At 37.6% G+C, this 22,096-nt stretch overlaps 1 protein-coding gene across 1 annotated transcript in view; it reads right to left on the reverse strand.

Moving 5' to 3' along the window:
- Positions 1–20,985, reverse strand: part of LOC137399426 (ral GTPase-activating protein subunit beta-like) — a 37,342-nt gene extending 16,357 nt beyond the window's left edge. The window contains exons 1-14 of the mRNA XM_068085529.1: positions 20,785–20,985; positions 19,551–19,752; positions 18,865–19,029; positions 16,028–16,261; positions 14,757–14,941; positions 13,404–13,500; positions 8,808–9,026; positions 7,972–8,177; positions 7,441–7,687; positions 6,226–6,342; positions 5,077–5,316; positions 4,046–4,271; positions 2,644–2,788; positions 237–344 (exon numbers count right to left, since the gene is read on the reverse strand). Coding sequence (XP_067941630.1) covers positions 237–344; positions 2,644–2,788; positions 4,046–4,271; positions 5,077–5,316; positions 6,226–6,342; positions 7,441–7,687; positions 7,972–8,177; positions 8,808–9,026; positions 13,404–13,500; positions 14,757–14,941; positions 16,028–16,261; positions 18,865–19,029; positions 19,551–19,752; positions 20,785–20,985 — 2,592 coding nt within the window. The remainder of the gene's footprint in view (positions 1–236; positions 345–2,643; positions 2,789–4,045; positions 4,272–5,076; positions 5,317–6,225; positions 6,343–7,440; positions 7,688–7,971; positions 8,178–8,807; positions 9,027–13,403; positions 13,501–14,756; positions 14,942–16,027; positions 16,262–18,864; positions 19,030–19,550; positions 19,753–20,784) is intronic.
- Between the last annotated feature and the right edge of the window lie 1,111 nt (positions 20,986–22,096).

A 22,096-nucleotide genomic window follows, 5' to 3' on the forward strand; every position in this document is an offset into this window, starting at 1 on the left:
ATCCAAACATGCATCCCTCATGCTCACAGAGATCTGACAGAATTTTAACTAACCATAAACCTCTAAAGCACTGATCTCATACAATTAGTGATGTCACAGAACTGCTTTTAAAAGCAACCGAGTATAAATAATGCTTTTCGAAATTATATACAATGAGTATATGTTTGATAGGCTTCTGCAGCAATGTGACTTTTCACCTGAGAATAGTTTCAATAATTAAGGGAAGATCTACTAACCACATGGTCAATGATACACATTAGCAGAGCTTCAGCTGCATCCTTCACTCTGAGTGACATGGGCAGGTGCTCTTTGTCTCCTTTCATCAGGACTGTTGATGAGTTGGGCTACAAGGTTACAATACATGGGAGCACAAGACTTCATGACTATTTGAAGATGTTTGTCAGTTGCACCAAGACTCTGTGGTTCTACTGCCACTAAAAATCATGTTTTTATCTAGTTTCACCCCATGTTACTAACGTTTAACTCACCAACCGCCCAACTACATCAATGTTAGATGAGCTGCCCATTCTACTCCCACTATCTTACGCATAAATCATGTGATAAAATACATCTAAACGTCTGTAGAGCCTCCAACATCTCAATATTATGTGTCAAGTACAGAGGTGGCGAAACAACTAAATTCTTATGTTAGGCTAGTCCTCTACATTAGGCTTTAGACAAAAAGGGTTTGATACTGTCTAAGGATTATTTTAATCCATCTGGAAGCACACAGATCGTTACACCTTTGGCTACACTTACACTAGAACCTCAGTTCATATGGCTCTGTGAGTCAGCGATTTGTTTAAAAGAAAATAAATTACTGCTTTAAAATACCCAACCTCTATATTAACATATTTAAACATCTTTTAATTGAATCATAAAATAATACTTCTATAACTGCGGTTCATGAAATCTTTCATGATTCGCCATTATAGAAGTAAAACAGTACACCGATGGTCTGACAGAAAGTAATTTTACTTTTGCAAATAATTTATAAAAAAGGCTTTCTTTAGCACAGAAGGCTTCTTATTTGTAATGCTATCCAAAATGCAATTGAAATTCATTATACCGCCTTACCTTGACATACAAGTGTCCCTACGTACAAGAAAATCGAGATACCAGCAAATTTTGGGCGAGCGTCTGCCTTGATATACGAGAAACCTTTGAGATACAAGCATACGAGCCGCTTCTCGATGGACGCTAAATGGTCAAGTATGCGAGAGGCCGCTTTCAAGAACAGCATTGCTCGATCTTTCTAGTTAAATCATTTTGAAAAAGCTTTAAAAAAGGCCAACTAAGAATTATAGCGAAAGCGAGGCAAAAAGCACCAAGCTAGAGAAAGATAAAAAAACAAAGATGAAGACAAAATTAAAGTCAAGTTTGGTAAACAATTAATACTTAGCTTTTAGTGAAGGTTTGGTGAGCTAAATTCATTAAAGTTTAATTCAAAGTTTACGTTGTGTTACGTAGCATCGGAAAAGTCTAGTGTACGTAACACATTGACATCAAGTCTTTCTCACATCGTCGTTAGCCACTACATCTGTTTCTAAGATAATAACTACATCCAGTACTGTACAGAGTGATGTTACATCTTATTTCAGATCATTACCACTAAACAGGTATTTGTTACTTTGTGTTCAGAAGTAGTGAATTCCGACAATTAAAAACACGTTTTTCCATCGTAATATCCAGTTTGTAGGTAGTTGTTTCCTAATATAAGACTGAATTAATTTGCATTTAGTTATGTTATATAGGAAATATTACTTTGAGATACGAGAAAATTGACACACAAACTCAGTCTCAGAATGCCGTGTGTCGAGGTATGACTGTCATCAATCAACTGTTACACACATTTGTTATAATTGTGATTATAGTAATGATGACCAATTTTCTTGTCCAAAAGGAAAACTGTAACAATAATTAATTGCTGTCTGGTAGAAGGCAACTTCTCTTGTAGCATTAATAGTTGCTAAAACTGCAAGGAAATTGGCTCGATCAAACCCCCAGAATTTTACTCCATGTAATAATATAACAGTTGTGCTGCTTTCTGTTTTCATATGAATAAACATAACAAAAACTGCATCATTAACCTAAGAATAGAAACTTTTTGCCTTAGCGAATACAAGTAAAATGATTATTTACCCCTAAAACCTGATTTTATATGAACAAATCATAAACAAAAACTTGATGAAATTCGTTTGAGAAGGTTCTTGGGTTGTCTCAACAATAACACTCGCTCCCGGAGTCATCGCTCTCTACGCTGACAGTAGGCAGTAAAATCTAAATGTAACTAAATATCGTTAGAATTGTGTACTAACAATGTACATGTTTTAAAATGGACTTTCAGGATGTTTACTAACATTTACCAAAGGTTTGTAACTACTTTTGATGCAAATGCTTAAAAGCAGAAGCTGAAAAGTTAATGTGATATCTTTCTGCACACTGTTGCCGAATGTGACTGATGGTGCACATAGTTTTTGATCGGGAATCAACGGTCTGAGAATCTGATGGAAAAAGAATCAACCCGCTAAAATCAATGCTAAAACTGCATCTTGTACCCGTTATAGAAGCACCATCATGAACTGAGCGGTATCAGCACAGATCTAATAACTATGGGTGCCTATCGCATGGTTGTAAACTCACCTGTTGAGATCGTTTGCCAGAAATGCCAAGTTCAACGACTTCTAAAACGGTGTAAAGACACTCTTTGTCTTGCAGAAGGTAGGAATGCTCAAGAATCCACTGAGAGAGACAATATAAGGCGGAAAGAATTGTGGAGTGCAGATCCCTAGAAAATGAAGCACCAGTTTTTAAATTATATAAGGTGAGCGAAAAACCACACGATGTCTTACAATCTGATTGGCAAAAACTAAACCAACGCATTATGACATGGAATCTTCGTCGAAGGCGAAGATTTGCTTAACAAACAAATACATCAATTTTCAGCAACATAGTGGTGTACATAGACAACAGAGTAGAATTTAGTCTGAGAAAAGGAGAAAAAAATAAAATTCAGATGATGGAAGGGGTAGGTTGAAGGAGAGTAAAGAAAAGGCGAAAAAGGAAATTAAAGTAATCCTTTACTACTTCGGAGCTCAGATTTTGTGGATTCAGTATTTCGCAGAGTAGAAATATTCATTAACGTTAAAAATAATAACTACCGTATATACTCAATTATAGGACGCACTTTTTTGACCTGAAAGTCAGCCTACATTTCACCTGCGTCTTATAATCGCAACATACCACGAGGGGCCATGTGTTTCTATGAAGCAGCACATTATCGGCTTTTTCCGTTAGTAAGGCTTGCTGGCTTAGTAACACTTGGGTATAATGAATTATGTAATCCATAATAGCTAGCTGTGGTAATCAATTTAAACAGAGTTATTAAATTTTCACTGCTACTATCAACGCTGATGGCAGTTTCTAACAAGGCGATAGCGGAAACAGACTAAGGACCTATGTGTTATCGGTGATAGCGAACACGCGCCGTATTAAAAAAGGCATAAATTTGTTTACGAAGCCCTAAAAGTGAGAAAACAATCGATTGATCGTGCGAAAATTTCACTTGTGAAGAGATCAATTGAAGTGCGTCCTATACTTGAATTACCCTTTATTCTCAATAATTGCCTGAAATTTACGCTGCGTCTTATACTAGGGTGCGTCCTATAATTGAGTATATACGGTATAAAAATAAAAATAAATTAATTCCATAAATCTCTCATATTCTGACCCAGTGAGGAGCATTGTGATAGCAGCTGTCACAGTTCGCCATTTTCCTACTTTGTTTTGTAAAGTGTAAAAGTGCAAAATCCTTGCAGCACCATTATGTCTCATAAATGCTCTTAACCCTCACAACTGTCTATTGAACTTGAGAAGAGAAAAATGCTTAAGAGTAATGAAAAAGTGATTTTATTAGATACAAGTTTATTACTTTCTCTTTTCATGAATTTTCATTTTCCGTGCGGAGGGAGGCTCCTAGTTCTGATTAATCTCAAAAAAATGAGGGGGATTGCTGTGATCAGAGAATATAAGTCTCGAGACAAACCTTGTCTGATTCTGTGGCGGTCGACAACAGAGAAAACTTATGAGTCTACAGATATGGCTAACAGTATCCTTGCACATGGCAGTACTTATAATCTGCAGCTTCACTTTGGCGAGAGTTGTCAGCACCTCAAGAGCTCCAACAGCCAGATGATAGTCTGTCCACCAATCTGTGATGAGGCCTGTACAAATCTGCTTAACCGCCCCAACCAGCAGACCAGCAGCCGAGGCTAAAAGCGCAAGAATGACTGATTTAAATTGCACAGATAAATGAAAAATGAACGCAGGTCAGAGATATAGTTATCCTAGGAATGTAAACTACAGTATTGAGTTTCCACCAGTGTACCACGGGACACCAGTGTACCACGGGACACCAGTGTACCACGGGACACCAGTGTACCATAGGACACCAGTGTGCTACGAGAGATGGTCAGGTGTGCCTTAGGAAATTATCAATAAAAGGCCTCTTTTCAAAATTCATCTTTAGTATTATCGGCCATTGTTTATCCATGTTTACTTTTTATAAAGAAGAGAGAATAAGTATTCGTACAATCATTCTTCAGCTCAGAAAGGTGGGTGATTAGGTCAGGGTATCAGCATGCTAGGCAGATGCCACGAGTTAGAACCCCACATAAATAATCTTTTTCAAGCTGGCACAATTATTCTGAGGCATCAGAAGGTGGTCAAAGGCTTTGCGAGTTTTTACCACTCTCACAAAGATATCCATGTTGTATTCATGAAAACAGGCCCAGGTTTCATAGTGATGGTATAAATACATTAAAAAAAACTTTGTAACTATATGCATTACTACATTAGTGTCATTTTGCGTCATTTTGTTTGGTGGTGTGCCCGAGGATTTCATAAATATAGAAAATGTACTATGGCTCAAAAAGGATGAAAATTACTGACCCACAATATTGATTTGGATTGACTTTATATATGACATTCAACACAAAATGTGAAGGCTGTACAAGACAACGATTTTATGGTCTACTCACACTCACAAGCACACAGAAGTGCAGAGCATAGACTTACAAAAGTCATCATGATTTTGTTTTGTTGATGGCCTCCTCAAAACAACTTCAATAGTTGATTTTTCATTAGACGAACTAGAGAGCTCAGAATGGCCATCTCCAGATTGACTAGTCGTCTCAGAAGCTCCAGCCCCTGGGAAGTTATACTGATCCTGGCTAAGGTTGGAGGTCGTAGAACTGAATTTTTCCATTTCTCTGTTCTCATGAGTGGCCATATCCTGCACGAGCAGTGCCAGACAACCTGAAGTAAACAGCTTATCTTAAAAGCCCAGCTTATCACTCAGTCACAAACATTTCAAGTATTCCCACATATACCATATTTTTTGTACCACAGGGCTCACTTTATCATAGGGCACAGCCTTAATTCTCTGGTCTATTTCTGTACTCCCCCAATATATAATGCGTGCTTTAAAACATATAAAAACACCAAGAAAGGCAAAACAGTGAGCTTAGTCAAGTTTATTGGATAAAATATTCACTTTTCTTTCTCAAAACCATCAATTATTTCATCCTCAGTAATAAGATTAAACTGTTGAGCTATTTCACTGTCCAGCAGGTTGCAGTTCAACATCGAAAGCGATAACAATAGAGGCTGGCTTTACGTTAGCCCATGCGTCCACAATCCACGGTATATGGCGGCGTAACTTGTCGCCGCTGCCTCTCAGTTTAAATTAAGCCAATAAGTATGTGGCTCTGCTGACGATGCTATTTTAGGGGTTTTCTTAAACAAGTGAATAGCAATTAGCAGCAAACCCTTGCTGTAGACTTAGCAAGAGTTTTTATTGTTTCAGTGGAAAATGGTCCACGGAGCAGTGCCCGTAGTGCACTTGCCAACAGCACACAAATTACTTTAGAACTCAGTCCACACACAGGAGGCACTGTATTAAAGGGCACAATCAATAATTTAAAAAAATTTTTAGACTTTCAAGTACACCTTATGGTGCGAAAAACATGGTACTTAACCAGTTGATTAGGACAACGAATCTCTTATAAGCATGTCAAAAAGAATGTCAAGGAAAATTATCTGCTCTTAACACATAGAGTTGTCATAGAGTTATCCTACCCAAATACTAATGATCCACATCACTCTCTAATGCTCCCATCTACAGAGCTCCTACAACAAGTACATGCATTAAGTTCTGAAACTCACCTAGAAGCATATTTGAGTTGCCACTTGACTTCTCCACAGTCAGAGCATTAAGTATAATCTTGGCTACTCTAGATGTCAATGACAAGTAAGTAAGCATGAGCTCTCCGGAGTATAGATCTGTGACAAAACTTTTAGTAGTCAGTGATAGCCATGAATAAAATCTAGGACTATGAGCTTAGCCATTCAAGGAAAGATATACATCGGTGAGAAAAGCAGATTTGGTACATCCAGCAACAAACATAGTCTTTGTTAGCGTTAAAAATGAAATCAGACCAAATTTTAGTAGATTTTATCAGAAAGTATCGGTACTTTTTTATGATTTAAGATTGTGTTTTATGCTTGAGGTGATCTGATTGCCAGAATGCTTCAAGATTAAACTCGGCAAAACTCGGTTAAAACACTTAGAAGAAAAATACCTGCAAAAATGATGCCACTAGTTTCGCGGTTGCCTGTCTTTCTTGTTATTGATATCGGCTTTCTCATTCACATTGCAGTGTTACGTGTCTCTATTCTGTCGGCTTTTTGCCGAAGTGAAACTATAGACATAATAATCACACATTTCTTTGAATCTGAGCGTTTTAACCCCGATCAAGTTTTGTTGATTTTAATTTTGAAACATCCTGGCAATCAGATCATCTCAAACATTGAATAATTTCTGATAAAATTTTCTAAAACTTGGTGTAGGTTCATCACTTAGACGTAATCGGAAACACAATAGACAAATTCATAGAAGTAATACTATTAACTTATCAACTACATTCAAATTCATAGAAGTAATACTATTAACCTATCAACTTCATGTAAATTCATAGAAGTAATACTATTAACCTATCAACTACATACAAATTCAAAGAAGTAATACTATTAACCTATCAACTACACACAAATTCAAAGAAGTAATACTATTAACCTATCAACTACATACAAATTCAAAGAAGCAATACTATTAACCTATCAACTACATGTAAATTCATAGAAGTAATACTATTAACCTATCAACTACATGTACATGTAAATTCATAGAAGTAATACTATTAACCTATCAACTACATGTACATGTAAATTCATAGAAGTAATACTATTAACCTATCAGCTACATGTAAATTCATAGAAGTAATACTATTAACCTATCAGCTACATGTAAAATTAATATATTATTACATTAAAAGTTAAAAGGATGCTTATCCTTTAAGCCATGGGGCACAGGCAACCCACCCTTAATATCCATCTTATGGAAATGCAAAGGCAAGCAGACAAGAGACATAAGAAGATGGATGCAGGCCTTCCTTAGTTCCACCTCCGTCAGCTGCTCATGAATCTTAAAGTTGTGCTGGTCGGTAGTTAGGACAGCCTCAATAGCACCGAGAACTTTGGGAATCAGCCCATTCACCCCGGGCAAATCAACTCTCAGAATATCAGCCATGTGGAAGAGGGTGAAGGTGAGAACATCTCCTTTGATTGGCTAAAATGAACAAGTTATCAGCCTGTAGAATATTGAATTGGGAGAGATTTATCAAAATCCAACCTTTTGTAGACTAACGATCTCCACCTGAATGAAGTGGCTATAGAGATTTCGTAACAATTATAAAAACCTTTCATTAAGAGAACTTATAACTGGAAGACATAACCTGCTAGGACACTAAAACTTATATAGTACTACTATGCTAGGATATTAAAACTTATATAGTACCATTATGCTAGGATACTAACAGACACTATGATGATGTGAGGGAAGCAAATACATACATAGGTTAAACTGAGAGCGTGGTAGAGTGCCATGTAGGAGCGGGCTATGTAGACGGGCTGTATAACCTCCCCAGACTTTTTGGAGCATAGAAGTCTGGCTATAGCACCACACGCCTCTGCTCTGCCAATGTCAAAGTTGAGCTCTCTGTTCGTCAAGGGATCTGTACTTGGACTTGACATAGAAGCAGTTCGTTGTGACTGACTTCCTGCAGAATACCATTCAACTAAAACTTCATGATTTCCAAAAATCACCAGACGATGTGATATTGCAAATTTACAATATCGAATCGCGTTATTGTAAAGACTAAACCGTTCTTATCATATTTAGCTTATCTACGATATCCTTATCGTAGATAAGCTAAATATGTAAGTTTTAATACGAGTTAATATTACTTTTTCCGTTTGTTTTTCTTTTTAACTTTTTTTGAAGCCATATTTGCTATGAAATTTAATTCATTATATGTATATAACTACATATATAACTTTAATTTGTTAACAATGGGTCCTAAGATTCATAACATCGTTAAAGGAAAAAGTAAGAACCATAATCATAAGCAGATCATAACCATTAAATACACCAAAGTTACTGTGGGTAGTTATAGTTACTAAGGTCATCATACTATTTTATTACTAACTTTTAATACGTACAGTACATATATAAAAGTTTCATTTTTATTCCCAGGGGGTGTTAGCATTAGGTAATTACTATGAGTTCCTATATCCCTCTATACGACATTTTCGCCTTACGATCTCCACACCAGAACGAATTGATGTCGCATGGTTGGGTCCACGGTAACTATGGAACTCCCTGCAAAACCAGTCTTGACACAACTTACCTGGCCGCGATCTTCGATTGTCAAATGACATGGCAGCCTCAAAAAGCCATGGACCGAGCAGATTCAGTATACTGTTAATACTTGACCTATCGGAAGATAGAGAGGGACGGGCAGAGTATTGAAGGTAGCCACCCGATACTTGGCTCGTTACTGACGACTGGGAAGGTGCTAATGAGTGTGAAGAGAACTTATTCGGTGACATTGGCTTGGCTCCAGAACCTGTGCCAGACATCACCCAAAATGCATATTTAGCAAAATAAAATCCAACAACAAAACGAAATTTTAATGTTAAAATGTTTTCTATGAAAGCTTTATGACCTTGCGCAAGGTCAGAGTAATATAAACCAAGTGTGCAAATATTTAGACAACTACACCAGATCACAGTGCCTACCAATTTTAAATACAACATTATTATATTTAGAATATCTTTCAGTTTCCAGATTACGCATGTTCTTTGTGCTTAAACAATTATAAAAAGTGACATGCTAACACATATATAAATTTCAAAGTAAGGTGGTAGACCGATATAAAAATTAAACTACCTACGCAGCCAATGCATCAATGTAACATACAATACCATCAATGTAACCTACAATACCATCAATGTAACGTACAATACCATCAATGTAGCCTACAATACCATCAATGTAACCTACAATACCATCAATGTAGCCTACAATACCATCAATGTAACCTACAATGTCATCAATGTAACCTACAATACCATCAATGTAGCCTACAATACCATCAATGTAACCTACAATACCATCAATGTAACCTACAATACCATCAATGTAACCTACAATACCATCAATGTAACCTACAATACCATCAATGTAGCCTACAATACCATCAATGTAGCCTACGATACCATCAATATAACCTACAATACCATCAATGTAACCTACAATACCATCAATATAACCTACAATACCATCAATGTAACCTACAATACCATCAATATAACATACAATACCATCAATGTAACCTACAATACCATCAATGTAACGTACAATACCATCAATGTAACGTACAATACCATCAATGTAGCCTACAATACCATCAATGTAACCTACAATACGATCAATGTAACCTACAATACCATCAATGTAACTTACAATATTGTTGCTCATGACGAGAGTTAATTGATCAACAAGCACTGAGCATGAAAACATTATGACCCTTTATATGTTACTAGCTGTACACGATCCTACCTAGCCTTTCTCATTCACAGCCCCTACACACAGTTTAGCCTAAGCATCAGTTTAATATTACAATATACTCATATAAACATGCTCGCACCAAAACAGGAAACACAAGCTTACACAGTTGTTACGCGTGATGACTACATGACCAGGCCACACCGAGAGCAGAAAAAACATCCCTAACCCTATACAGATTAAACAATTGAAAAGATGTAACAAAAAGAAATAAAATGGTTATATATAGTTAGATCAGATGTGTGAAATGTCAACCGTCTATCCGCTATGTCAGGTGTCAAGCTATGTCAGGTGTCAAGCTATATCAGGTGTCAAGCTATGTCAGGCGTCAAGCTTTGTCAGGTGTCAAATCATGCAGCAGCTCATAAATTGTTACCCGCTCTTAAGAAAGAACAAAATCAGCATAGTCAAAATATATCTTGAGACATTCAGTAAGCCTACCACTACCTTGGCACACGTAGGTCTAGCGCTACCTTAAAATAAATAGGTCGAAGATTGCCAAAGCGCAGATATGTCTAAAATTATCTTAGTATGTGTAGGTCAAAAGCTGTCTCATACAGTTAGATACCGATTGTCTAGGCTCATTTGCGCTGAAGTTTACCTCAAGACTATCAGGTCCATAATCAAACTGGCACTAGCAGGTCTAAAGTGACCTTGATACAAGAAAGCAAGTGTGATGCATACAGCGGTGATTACATGCGGGTAAATGTGAATGCAATAAGAAACAAAGTTAGTGGGTTTCAAGAGAACATGCAATAGCAGGCAATTACATATCTACCGGGTGGTAATTGTTCCACAGCAATAGGAACCATAATCAGATCTGGTAAGCAGACAAGCATTGCAGTTGCATTATACTAATCGGTTCTGGCGGGTTAACATGTAATCACAGGCGATAAGATTCCTCTACAGCCATGAAGCTAGATAATCATTTAAAAGCTGATTGACAACTACTGAAATAACTCAGTTATCAAGAGCAAATCCAAGTAAACTATAACAAATTGGCCCACAAGGAAAAACAACTCCGGTAAAAGAGCTAAAGCAGCACTTCTCATGAGCAAACAAGCTAGGTTAGCATGCTCGCTTGCTAAAACAATTAGAGGCGCTGATTATATGCCCATAAAGCAATTAATCGTACACCAAACTTCAATGCAATGTAATGTCTAAGTTCATGGAATAAAAGAGAGTAAGAGGTTTGACCTTGAACTTTAACTTAGTAAACCATGGGATTTACTTCCTTTAAATTACATTAAAAAAACTTTTGATTGATAATTTGTAAATCTATGATAATGGAAACCATAAGAATTATTCATTACTTGACCCAGTTGAATAATTCATAAAACTCAGCAGAGAGGATGTATAAAAGCAGCAGGATGGCTGGGAAACGGTGAAGAGAGGACAAGGGATCATGAGGCGAGGGTGTGTAGAGGTAAAAAAAAGACTGGTGGTAGGAGATAAAGAGGATAGGGCATGTAGAGGTGACAAAAAGACTGGTGGTAGGAGATGAAAAGGAGAGGGTGTGTAGAGGTAACAAGACTAGTGGCACAGATGAAGATGTATGAAGACAGGAGGAAGGATGGTGGCAGAAAATAAAGAGTGTGTGTTATGGCAGCAGGAAAGCTGGCGGTAAAAGGTGGAAAGGATGGGCAAAGGTCATTGAGAAAGAAGATACCTACTCATCACAACAGCTGAGGGCCTGCCAGATGATCTAGAAGAGGGTGGAGTTTGGGCTGTTGAGGAAGGCAGACTTGCAGTCGAGGTTTTAGCAGTGATCGATATGATACTAGTATTTGAGTCTTCTTGTCTTTGAGGTTGAGAAATGCCTGAAAAGCAGCATGCATTGCTTGACCAGCTTAATCATGGCCTCTCTCCTTGGGCACTATTTCTGATGGAGCTAAACATCTGCACTATTACTGAATGCAAAGTTGACTGAACATAATCTCTCATATTCCGTCTCACAAAAACAATTCTGCATAACTAAATAGTTGGGTAATTGGCTGCAGAAAGCACTTCCTCCATCAATGATGGTCTCAGTTGTCACGCCATAGTTCTATTCGAACAAACACATAGAAATCATAACAAGACAAAATCGTAAGATCTATTCGTAAGTGAAAGATTGCATAAACGAGGGAAGTCATAGCAAGGTCAAAGGATGAATGGATCAAATCATAGCAAGGTCATAGGGTGAATGGATCAAATCATATCAAGGTCATAGCGTGAATGGATCAACTCATAGCAAGGTCATAGGGTGAATGGATCAAATCATAGCAAGGTCATAGGTAGCCTGTCTTGACAAACTGTTGTTTTTGCGGAGTTGTCCCCCCGTCGAGCAGGCGAACAACACAACAGCTTGTCACAAGACGTACTGCACCCGATGCATCAGCTGCACTTATAAAGAGTTGTTCTCTTCCGTCTATGCAGCTTGGTTGCGATGTTATGTCGTTCGTGCCATTGGTAATCATAACGAATTTCGCGCAAAAATTTATGTAGAAAAAAATAAGATTACAACGTTTAACCAGCGACCAGACTCTGCTGTAAACTTTAGTAGAACTTGAGAACTTAGGCAACAACAGCGACTAAACATGTCGTTATTTGTGCGCTCAGTCAGTTTTATGTCTGTTTATGTATCAGTTAGTTTTATTTGTTCTTGTGGGTTTTATTTTCAATTTATTTTATTCTCAAGTTCTACTAAAGTTTACAACAGAGACTGGTCTCTGGTTAAATGTTGTAATCTTATTTTTTTCTACATAAATTTTTGCGTGAAATCCGTTATGATTACCAAGGGAGCGACCGCCATAATATCGCAGCTAAGCCGCATAGACGGAAGAGAACAACTCCCTTTCAGTGAAACTGATGCATCAGGTGCAGTAGGTGCATTTTGTGACAAGCTGTTGTGTTGCTCGCCTGCTCGACGGGGGGACAACTCCGAAAAAACAACAGTTTGTCAAGACAGGCTAGGTCATAGGGTGATTGGATCAAATCATAGCATGGTCATAGGGTGAATGGATCAAACCATATCAGGGTCATAGCGTGAATGGATCAAATCAAAGCATGGGCAATAGGTAGAATAATCAACTATAGCAGGGTCAATCTATAGCGAGTCAAATAGTGTAGGGGATCATGCCATAGCCAGTTATGTAATGGGAAGGTGTACCCTACCTAACAGTTACATGAACTCCAACTACTCTGAACAAAAGCAATATTAATGTCAACAGTCAAGAAAACGTCTGCTAGCATTAAGTAGGGGCATGGAGTTAATCAACATGTCAAGGAATGCTAACTAAGCATGGTGACTAAGCATACACCACAGTTGTTTTTGTAAAAAGAGCTTCCAAGCTCTGATAGGATACGGCGTATATTAAAATGGCGTGTAACAAACCCAGGAAGGAGTCCATAAGGTTGGCTATTCCTTTCATAGCCTTGTAAAATATGACGGGTAGCTGTTGCAGACACTCGTGCTGACTAGGCTCAACTACCTGCAACCAACACAATCAGACTATGAATAATGCTGATGATCGAGAACATTTATAGTGAGTGCATATTCTTAGCAACTATTGCAAAGTGCTAGCTAATTACATAAATATGCAGGCCAATGTTCGTAAAGAATTTTAGTGTGAAATCTTTCAGTACTGACAAAAAAGAGGACCATTTTTCTCAAAATACTTTCAGATTCTCACACGCTGACACACAAGTGGTAAAGCAAACTAGTCATAAGCGATGGGCTGATAATCAGTGATGTAATCTAGAATAGCAAACTCGTCATGAGCAATGGGTGCACAACTACTGAAGTGTACTATAACAGCTCTCCCATATACTGGAAGTGTACTAGAACTACAAACCAGTCACATGGAAAGTGCTGACAACTACTCATGTATAATAAAACCTCTTACACGATGCATCAATTCTGAGAAGAAAAGCTGTCACTTAGCATATACAGTGTAGCCTACATTGTACACAAGTCCTGTATCACTTGCAACTGTTTGCATATTTTGCACATTACTTACACAGCACTGCATCACCCTCTCCCCTACACACATCTTATAAAATGCAGTGTGGAACCAGAAAGAACTTCACTCAATTTTCTCAACAGTAGAGGAATACTTTAAAACAAGCAGGCTGGTTGAGAGCAAATGAAGAGAGAACTGGTCCAGCAGTACAAATGCGGTACTTTGGCAAAGATAAAAAAAATTAGAATTGGTGTGATTACCAAGCCTGGAGATGATTTCAGTTTTTACAGAAGGAAGATGGTGAATTATAACATCGGAATGAGACTTCTATGTTCAGTGAACCAAGATACGGCCCACTATAAACTTTATACTGAAGAATTTCAACAAAACAATTGCAACAAGGATTTTTTAAATTACCATGTTTTAATAATTAGTACATTTATACATACTAAAAACGGATCTTCCAGTCATGCAACAACAACTCACCGCTATATTCAATTATTTTGGAACAAGTTGAGTAAAAAGACATGAACCAGCACGAAATAGCGTTATAAGTCACAATGAGGCAACGACTCCAACAGAATCTTGACAGCTATTTCATGTGGTCTAGATTATTACCAGTATTAAAAACTGCATAACTATTCAAGTAGCAGATGGTTTCATTACATTAATAGATGAATGCATTATTGCATCAAGTTCACTAACATATACAACTGGAGTTATCTCATCCTGCTATGAGCAATAACATAATTTATCAGATACCCAGCCTTGCTGGACCTCCTCACCTTAGCATTAGCAATAGCATGATGTAGAAACATAGGAGTCTCGCTGATGACCCCAATCTTGCAGAGGTCAACTGGGTTGCTAAGGATGTGCAAAAACCTAAACCAACATTGAAGGAGGCAGTCTGGAGATAATTTTTCTACACATTCCTTAGTGAGGGCGGTGACGAGAGCCTTTTCACTCGCCCCTGAAACACACACAAAAACATCTTAGAGGTTGGCTATGTCTACCACACAACAGTTTTAACTAGACTAACGGTGTGTGCAGATTATAACGGTAGATAACAAAACGAGCGATATGCTTACTAAATCACCGCTAAGTCAATGCCAAAAGCATACTACTAACACAGATCAGGGTCCAGCAGTCTTCGTAGCGATTATTTATCCTTATGAATATACCATTTTCTAAGCGTAAGTACTGCTGGATGACTGCTACAAGCAAGATTATATTCTATCACTTCACATACAGTGAGAAGACTAAGCAACTGATATAAGCTATGTTAGCAACTTAGGAATTGCTTTCCCTTGACTCGTGCTAAATAGCAACAGGTCAGCGAGCAGAAATTAGGCTGCCTTAATAAACTCGTACTTCTAGACATCACATCACAAATGTCGTAAAGCAAAATGTCTCGACAGCTATGTTGGCATTTTGGAAAGCTTTATTTATAAAAATCTTTCAAAAAAAGCTAGCAAATTCACCCTATAGTACGGCCAACTAATATTTAGGATCTTCAATGTACGGTTACTTGCAGTTGTACTTTTCTTGAATGACAAAAATGTTTCTGAGAACACAAATGCATGTCAGAATTTAAAGTGAAGTCAAGATTAAAAGGTAAATATATGAGGTGCTCACAAGATTCCATGCCAGCTAAAGTCTTTAACAATGAAAGCGCAAACTTGTTTATCAAGTCGATAGCCTCAGTCAATATCCTTCAGAGCCAGAAATTAATTAGCTGCCATAATTCTAGTAATGACCTTTAAACTAGCTGACCCTTACTGTCAGTGAACCCTAGACTTGCACACCATATTAGCAATGACATCTAGACTAGCACAGCATACTAGCAATGAACTCTATAATACTACCACGCCATACTAGCAATGACCTCTAGACTAGCCCATCATTCTAGCAATGCCCTCCAGACTTGCACACCATATTAGCAATGACCTCTAGACTAGCACACCATAATTGCAATGACGTCTAGACTAGCACACCATACTAGCAACGGTCTCTGGACTATCGCACCATACTGGCAATGACCTCTAGAATAATTTACCTATCACAATCTCGGGATGATCAGGTCCATAGAGCTTGAGAAGCAAGGGTGCAGTTAGCGCATAGTTGACACGATTCCACTGAAGTATAACTGGCTCGTGATGCCGCCAGTTGGCGCACATGTCACGGAATGTTCTCCAAAGAGAAGGTACAGGAAAGTAAGTGGAGCAAGACAAAAGCCACATCTCAAATAGGACTGACACCATCCTCGCTGCTAGCTCATCGCTTATTCCATCTACAGAGACATCAGAGCCAAAAGTGTAACATAACATGGCTACCATGAAGTTTGTGACAAGCATCAAAACTTTCAGCAGGAGACACTAACATATAATACAACTTTTTTGGTGTAGCCTTTATTATTCATAGTAGAATTACGCTGCATCCCAGGACAATTCTCAAAATATGAAAATTCTTGAAAATACAAGCATGTCATTGTTTCTTCTGCATTAATATGATTTCCACCCAAATTTTAACGGCTTTTCATTTAAAACTGTACAGTAAATCTCAATGCAAGAAGCTAATTCATTCTGATATTTGCTTTATATGTCGGCATGTCACAAGTTGGAGCAAATATTATCACAAGAAATTTTTTATTTTTGTCTTATTTGGCTCAGAGCCCAAAAAACAATGATGAATATTTTAAGTAATACTGTATAATATTAAAATAAAGGCAGTCCATGTAAAAAACTGAATATAAAAATAAAATTGTAATGAACAACCGAATAACGAAAAAATTGTAAAAAAGGTTTTGTTGTTACGCTACCACGGAGACGGATAACCAGTAGCGAAGACTTGACAATATATCTATCCAGTAGAGAGATTGATAAAAACACATGGAGTAGCCTACTTTATCTTACACTGGCATAAATTGCATTTATTCACATATTTTAGTAGCTTTAAATGTTTTTCAATTTTTACAGTACTTTCACTAACAGAACTGTTGCACGAAATTTCAGATGTCAAACAATTGGTATTTAGAGATTATTAGTTTAACGTCAAAATGATTGATTGTAAGTCCAAATTATTGATTAGAAGTCGAAGTTTGACTGTATATCTACTGTCAGTACCCAAAGGTGACAACTAGCCCTACGCGCAGGAAACGAAGCGTGCAGCTGCAACAATGTTTCTTACAATCAGGTTGCGATAGCTAGAAGAGAAATAAGCAAGGTACCAGCTGGTGGCTTGTAGGCAGTCATAGTTTTCTATAACGCTAGACTGGCATAGGAAGATAGAAAAGATGCAGCAAATTTGGTAGGCATGAGCGCAGCTGCCAGAGCTCTTGCTTGAACAAAGAAAAAAGTATTTTGGTAATTATCCAAGGAACACAACCAATGCTACTATAGTTACTCTAAAACAAGAAATAAGGCAATAACATGCTGTAGATGTTGATGCAAAATTTAGCCATACATTTGAGGAAAGGGAAACCCAGTGCTAAGAAAATGGGTAAATGTGATGATATACTAAGCATTATAAAAATAGAGTACTGAAATACATTGTAAGACATAGTGTGGTAGTTGCTTCTGTCATCTGAGCGGAAAGCAAGAGATGATGAGGTAAGCATAATATGCGTCATGAAACTGTAAAGTTGGGAAGGAAAGCGATGCGAGACATTATACGGAATAAGACACTTGCACAAGTATGAAACTTGCACAAGAGAATAGCTGTTCTAGCGTAGCCCGTGGTCATAACATTCAGATGGAACAAAAGGATTAACCCAGTTATGATCAAAATTAAGATATATATCTAAGAAAACTGGCAACATGTAGCAATAGTAATATGCTGACACTTCAATATACACTGTTTGTCAGAAGAGTCACACATTATTACTTGTGATGCATCACTGGAAACCAGAAAGAATAGCAAAAAGATGCAATTCATACTGAACTGAAGTTACAACATTTTACATCACAGAACAACAAAAAGCACATGTTGCCAGCTGTCATGCACACCACTTAGATAAACAAAAGTGCCACTAACCAGCATGCAATAACTCTGCATGGCAGAGCCAGTTAAAAAGCAGACATTTCCAATTATACATGTCATCACATGTCACATAGGTTTGAAATTAGATGTCACTTTCATGTCACCCATCATGGTTATAGCACATTTCGATGTCATGGTATTTTACTGTCATAAAATGTTACCATCAGGGCACATAGCACTGTCATGGCACATGTCACATTGATAGCACATGTTACTATCATGGTACATGTCACTGTCAAGACACATGTCACTACCATGACATATATCACTATCATATCACTAACACAACATATGCCATCATGATACACAATGTCATGTGGTGTATATTGTCACAATCGATTCGTTTCTGCCATGCAAACGGCATTAGCTGATGCAATAATAGAAGCCACAACAATGCGCGGCACCATACAACACGTATGGCAAGAAACATGAAGGAAAGGTTATTGAGTAACTACGTACCGTCATCCACTGTAAAATAGAATATGTACTAGAATTTATTTTCACATTAGTATCATGTCTTCCTGTAATAAACTTATTACACTAATACTAAGTACCATGATATTTCATGTGAATGGTAAGTTTGAATAGGTTTTCTTAAACAGAGCAATATATATGTCCTGAATAAGATCAAGATGAGTGCTCGACCTCCGACAGGTTAAAATACAACCTTATGGTAAGGCTACTGAATTACCACCAGGTTTTGATGAAACCCTTGTAATAACATTTCGAATGCAGCTTGTGATCATTTGTACCCCTACTACAATTAATTTGGATGTAATATAACAAAATTGACAATAGAAGACAAGCTAACTTGAAATACAAAATGTAAACAAAAAGTAGCCATGACTATCCTACCTTTCTCCTTCGGGGGTGCTAGGAGAGTGTCTGTAGTGGCTAAAAGAAACTTTAATATCGCCTCCCATAACTCTCTGGTGAGGCACTGGGACTCCTTAGTTACATTCTCTAGTGTTCGGAGTGCTCGGTGACAGAGCAATGCTTGTTTGTTCACCAAGTCCTGAGCTGCCATCAGAAGCACAACACACTAGTTATCCAAGAGCATAATAATCTGCCTTGATTAGCTTAAACTGTTTCTAATTACCACAGAATGGCAAAGCGAAAGCTCATAGCAACATATCAGTTGCACGCAAAATATTGGAACGGCAGAGTAATCATGGCGTTTGGTGTAACACATTTTTCTGTTTCTTGTGTGGCTGCTTCCACATTACCTTCTCAACTTTAAATTTCATGCAGCGCACAAAAGGAAATTAGAACTAAAGCATGAATTGATATGGGAACAAAGTCAAGATGGCCAGCTTGTATGCAAGTGTTATTTTTGTCCTTCCAAACAAAAACATAACAGCTTAACAAGAACTTTTCAGCTAAAAATTTAGTTTAGGTAGTCAATTACTAGCACCAAGTCAATTTTTGGTGCAAGAACGTTCTAGAATATCTAAAGATCAAAGTAATAAAACACTTTATCAGAATCCAGTAACAAGCGAGAGCAAACACTTTCATACACAATGGAGCTGTATTCTACTCACAAGCCTTCTCCCTGGGCACGAAGAGATTATAGAGGTGAGAAAGTACAGTAATAGAGTAAGTAACGGGTGATTCCATGACAGGCTTGGGAATGCAGAGTTTCTTTTTCAGCAGGCAGCCCGTCAGCCACTCGCAGTAGATGTTCACACACTCCTTAATGATCTCTAGCTCCGAGAATGGTAAAGTGAGCCCATGGCAGATCACCTGGTGGTAGACAAAAACACGTGATCCCACAGCTTAGGACATGCTTTAGTATGCGACACACGATATGAGGCCTTTCTTTAGTATTGTACTAGTTAACAATGACAGTATGATCATTTTATATGTACCCGTATTATGCTTCTTAGATGACTAGTGGACACATTAATTCATATTGAAAGTAACAGATTTTCCCGGTGTTTGGTAAGTACTTGCCATACCATTTCGCCTGTTAGTTGGATTGTTTTTACAAATATCAATTTTTTGAGTCTGAAACAATTTTATATATCCAATCTTAATTAAGAAGTCTGAAGTTCATTGAGTAAAGGGCATGTATCAGTTTTGTTTTAGCGTGTTTAGCTTTAAATGAAATTAAATGCCAAATATGAACTTCACGTGCGGCAACCAATCACTGGGTAGAACAGGACTAGCTTGCTAAGCAGACGCAGCAACTATTTCTGACTTCAGGACAAATGATCACCTTAGTTTAAAAAGAGTCAGCAGAGTAAGTTGGAGTGCATGATGTAAAGAGCTTAGTTTAAGAATATTGGAAATGAAAGGAAACTAAGGTACAAGGCCGGAGACTGTTTTACTTTTTTTCATAAAAATGTAGTCCTGGATCCAGGTGACTATTCAAACTAATTTACATTGTTGACTAGGTAGAGAGCAAATCAAGCTTAGATGCACTTATTGGAAATCAAACGCCAACCTATTGTTTAGGAGCTCTAGCCCACCAAGTTTTAGCTTTTTAATTTGTTATAAAATGTGATTCGTAACAAATTTTTAAAAATTTTTGAACAGTTTGAAAAACATGTGAGTCATCAAGGCTTTGGCTTTCACTATACGAAAATAAGACTACGAAATGACATTAATTTTGCCCAACACAGCAAAGAATTGCTAAACAAAGACGATTCTACAGAGACGCTACGTATTGGATATTTAGGCGATACCTTAATGAAGCATTTTATGACTAAGAATTTTTAGCTTAATTGATTGCAAGAACTAAAACATTAGCAAGTAGATGGGAAAAATGACAACCTCCATCGTCCAGTTGACCTCTTCTGAAGAATGCAACTTGCTTGGTTGATCATTGCCATTGATGCTTAGACCCTGCGCTAGATTCCTGACAATAGGCACAACGATCTCCTTGCCAACAGTTGCCGGAAATCTCTTGAGGACGCTTGTGTGGGTTGTGTCACTCTGTATACATGTCTGGAGGGAGACCCACTCCGAGTACATGCTGACGAAAAGTTACCTGCAAAAGGCATAATAGAAACAACTGTCAGAGCCTGACATCACAGTGCATCTGAACAACAATAGCTAGACTTCGAAGGTTCAATGTAAACTACACCAGACTTATAGCAAAAGATCTGAAGAAAGATAAAAATGTGAATCTTATTTGCAAAGCAGTGTAACGGCAAGTGTAGCTAGTGATCTTTAGTCACCCAGTGACACTTGATGGCAAGTGTCGCCAGTAATCTTTAGTCACTCAGTGACACTTGATGGAAAGTGTCACTAATCTGTTAACTGTTATATTATTGCATAATCGAAACTGTCCTACCTACATGTACAAATGCCCTATGGATGTGTTACAGATTGATTATGAAAGCGAGAAAAGTATGTTTGTAGGCATCAATTCCTTACACCTAGACAGGCGACTGATGCTAGTGATAGACAGCATTTAAAAAGGCTGAAAGTTTAGGCAAATATGCTCCTCTTGGAAATGACAGTGATAGAGTTAAGGTTGTTTTGACTGCGGCAGTTAATGGCTTAAGAGATATAGAAGTAAGCAAAAGCAGATAGAAAATGAAAATGTATTGTTGGACATGCTAAAGGAGACGTTGAGGGCCCGAAGAATGGGTATCAGTTCGGATAGAATTTCAAGTCCAGGATGTAATGAAAATGTATTTACACTAGTGCTAGGCATGGGTAATAAAATTCGTTGAACTCGTGGGTTTATCTTCTCTCAAGTCTTGTGTAATAGAAATTTTGAGCATTTCGGTCTTGCGGGCTCAGGTTTTGACTTGTCAGTTCAGGTTTTGGTACATGAATCTGTAGAGTGGACAAAAACTCGGTCTGTTGAGCCATGCGCTCTAAGCACCGTTTAACAACCCGCCTGTTAACGCTGTGAGCACAAACATTGTTCGATAGAAAATAGTAAAAATAATAAATTGAGTAGAATTATAACTGCATTGTAAATTTTAAGATATGTCTGATGTTTAAACATTTTAAACATAAAACCTGTATCAACAAACCCGATACCCAAAAAACCCGTTGGCCAATAAGTACTCGTGCCAAGCACTACCATCTACCCAATACTCAAAAAACTAGAACGGAAGGGGGTGAGTCT

This window comes from Watersipora subatra, chromosome 7 (assembly GCF_963576615.1).
Source record: "Watersipora subatra chromosome 7, tzWatSuba1.1, whole genome shotgun sequence".
Taxonomy (NCBI): Eukaryota; Metazoa; Bryozoa; class Gymnolaemata; order Cheilostomatida; family Watersiporidae; genus Watersipora; species Watersipora subatra.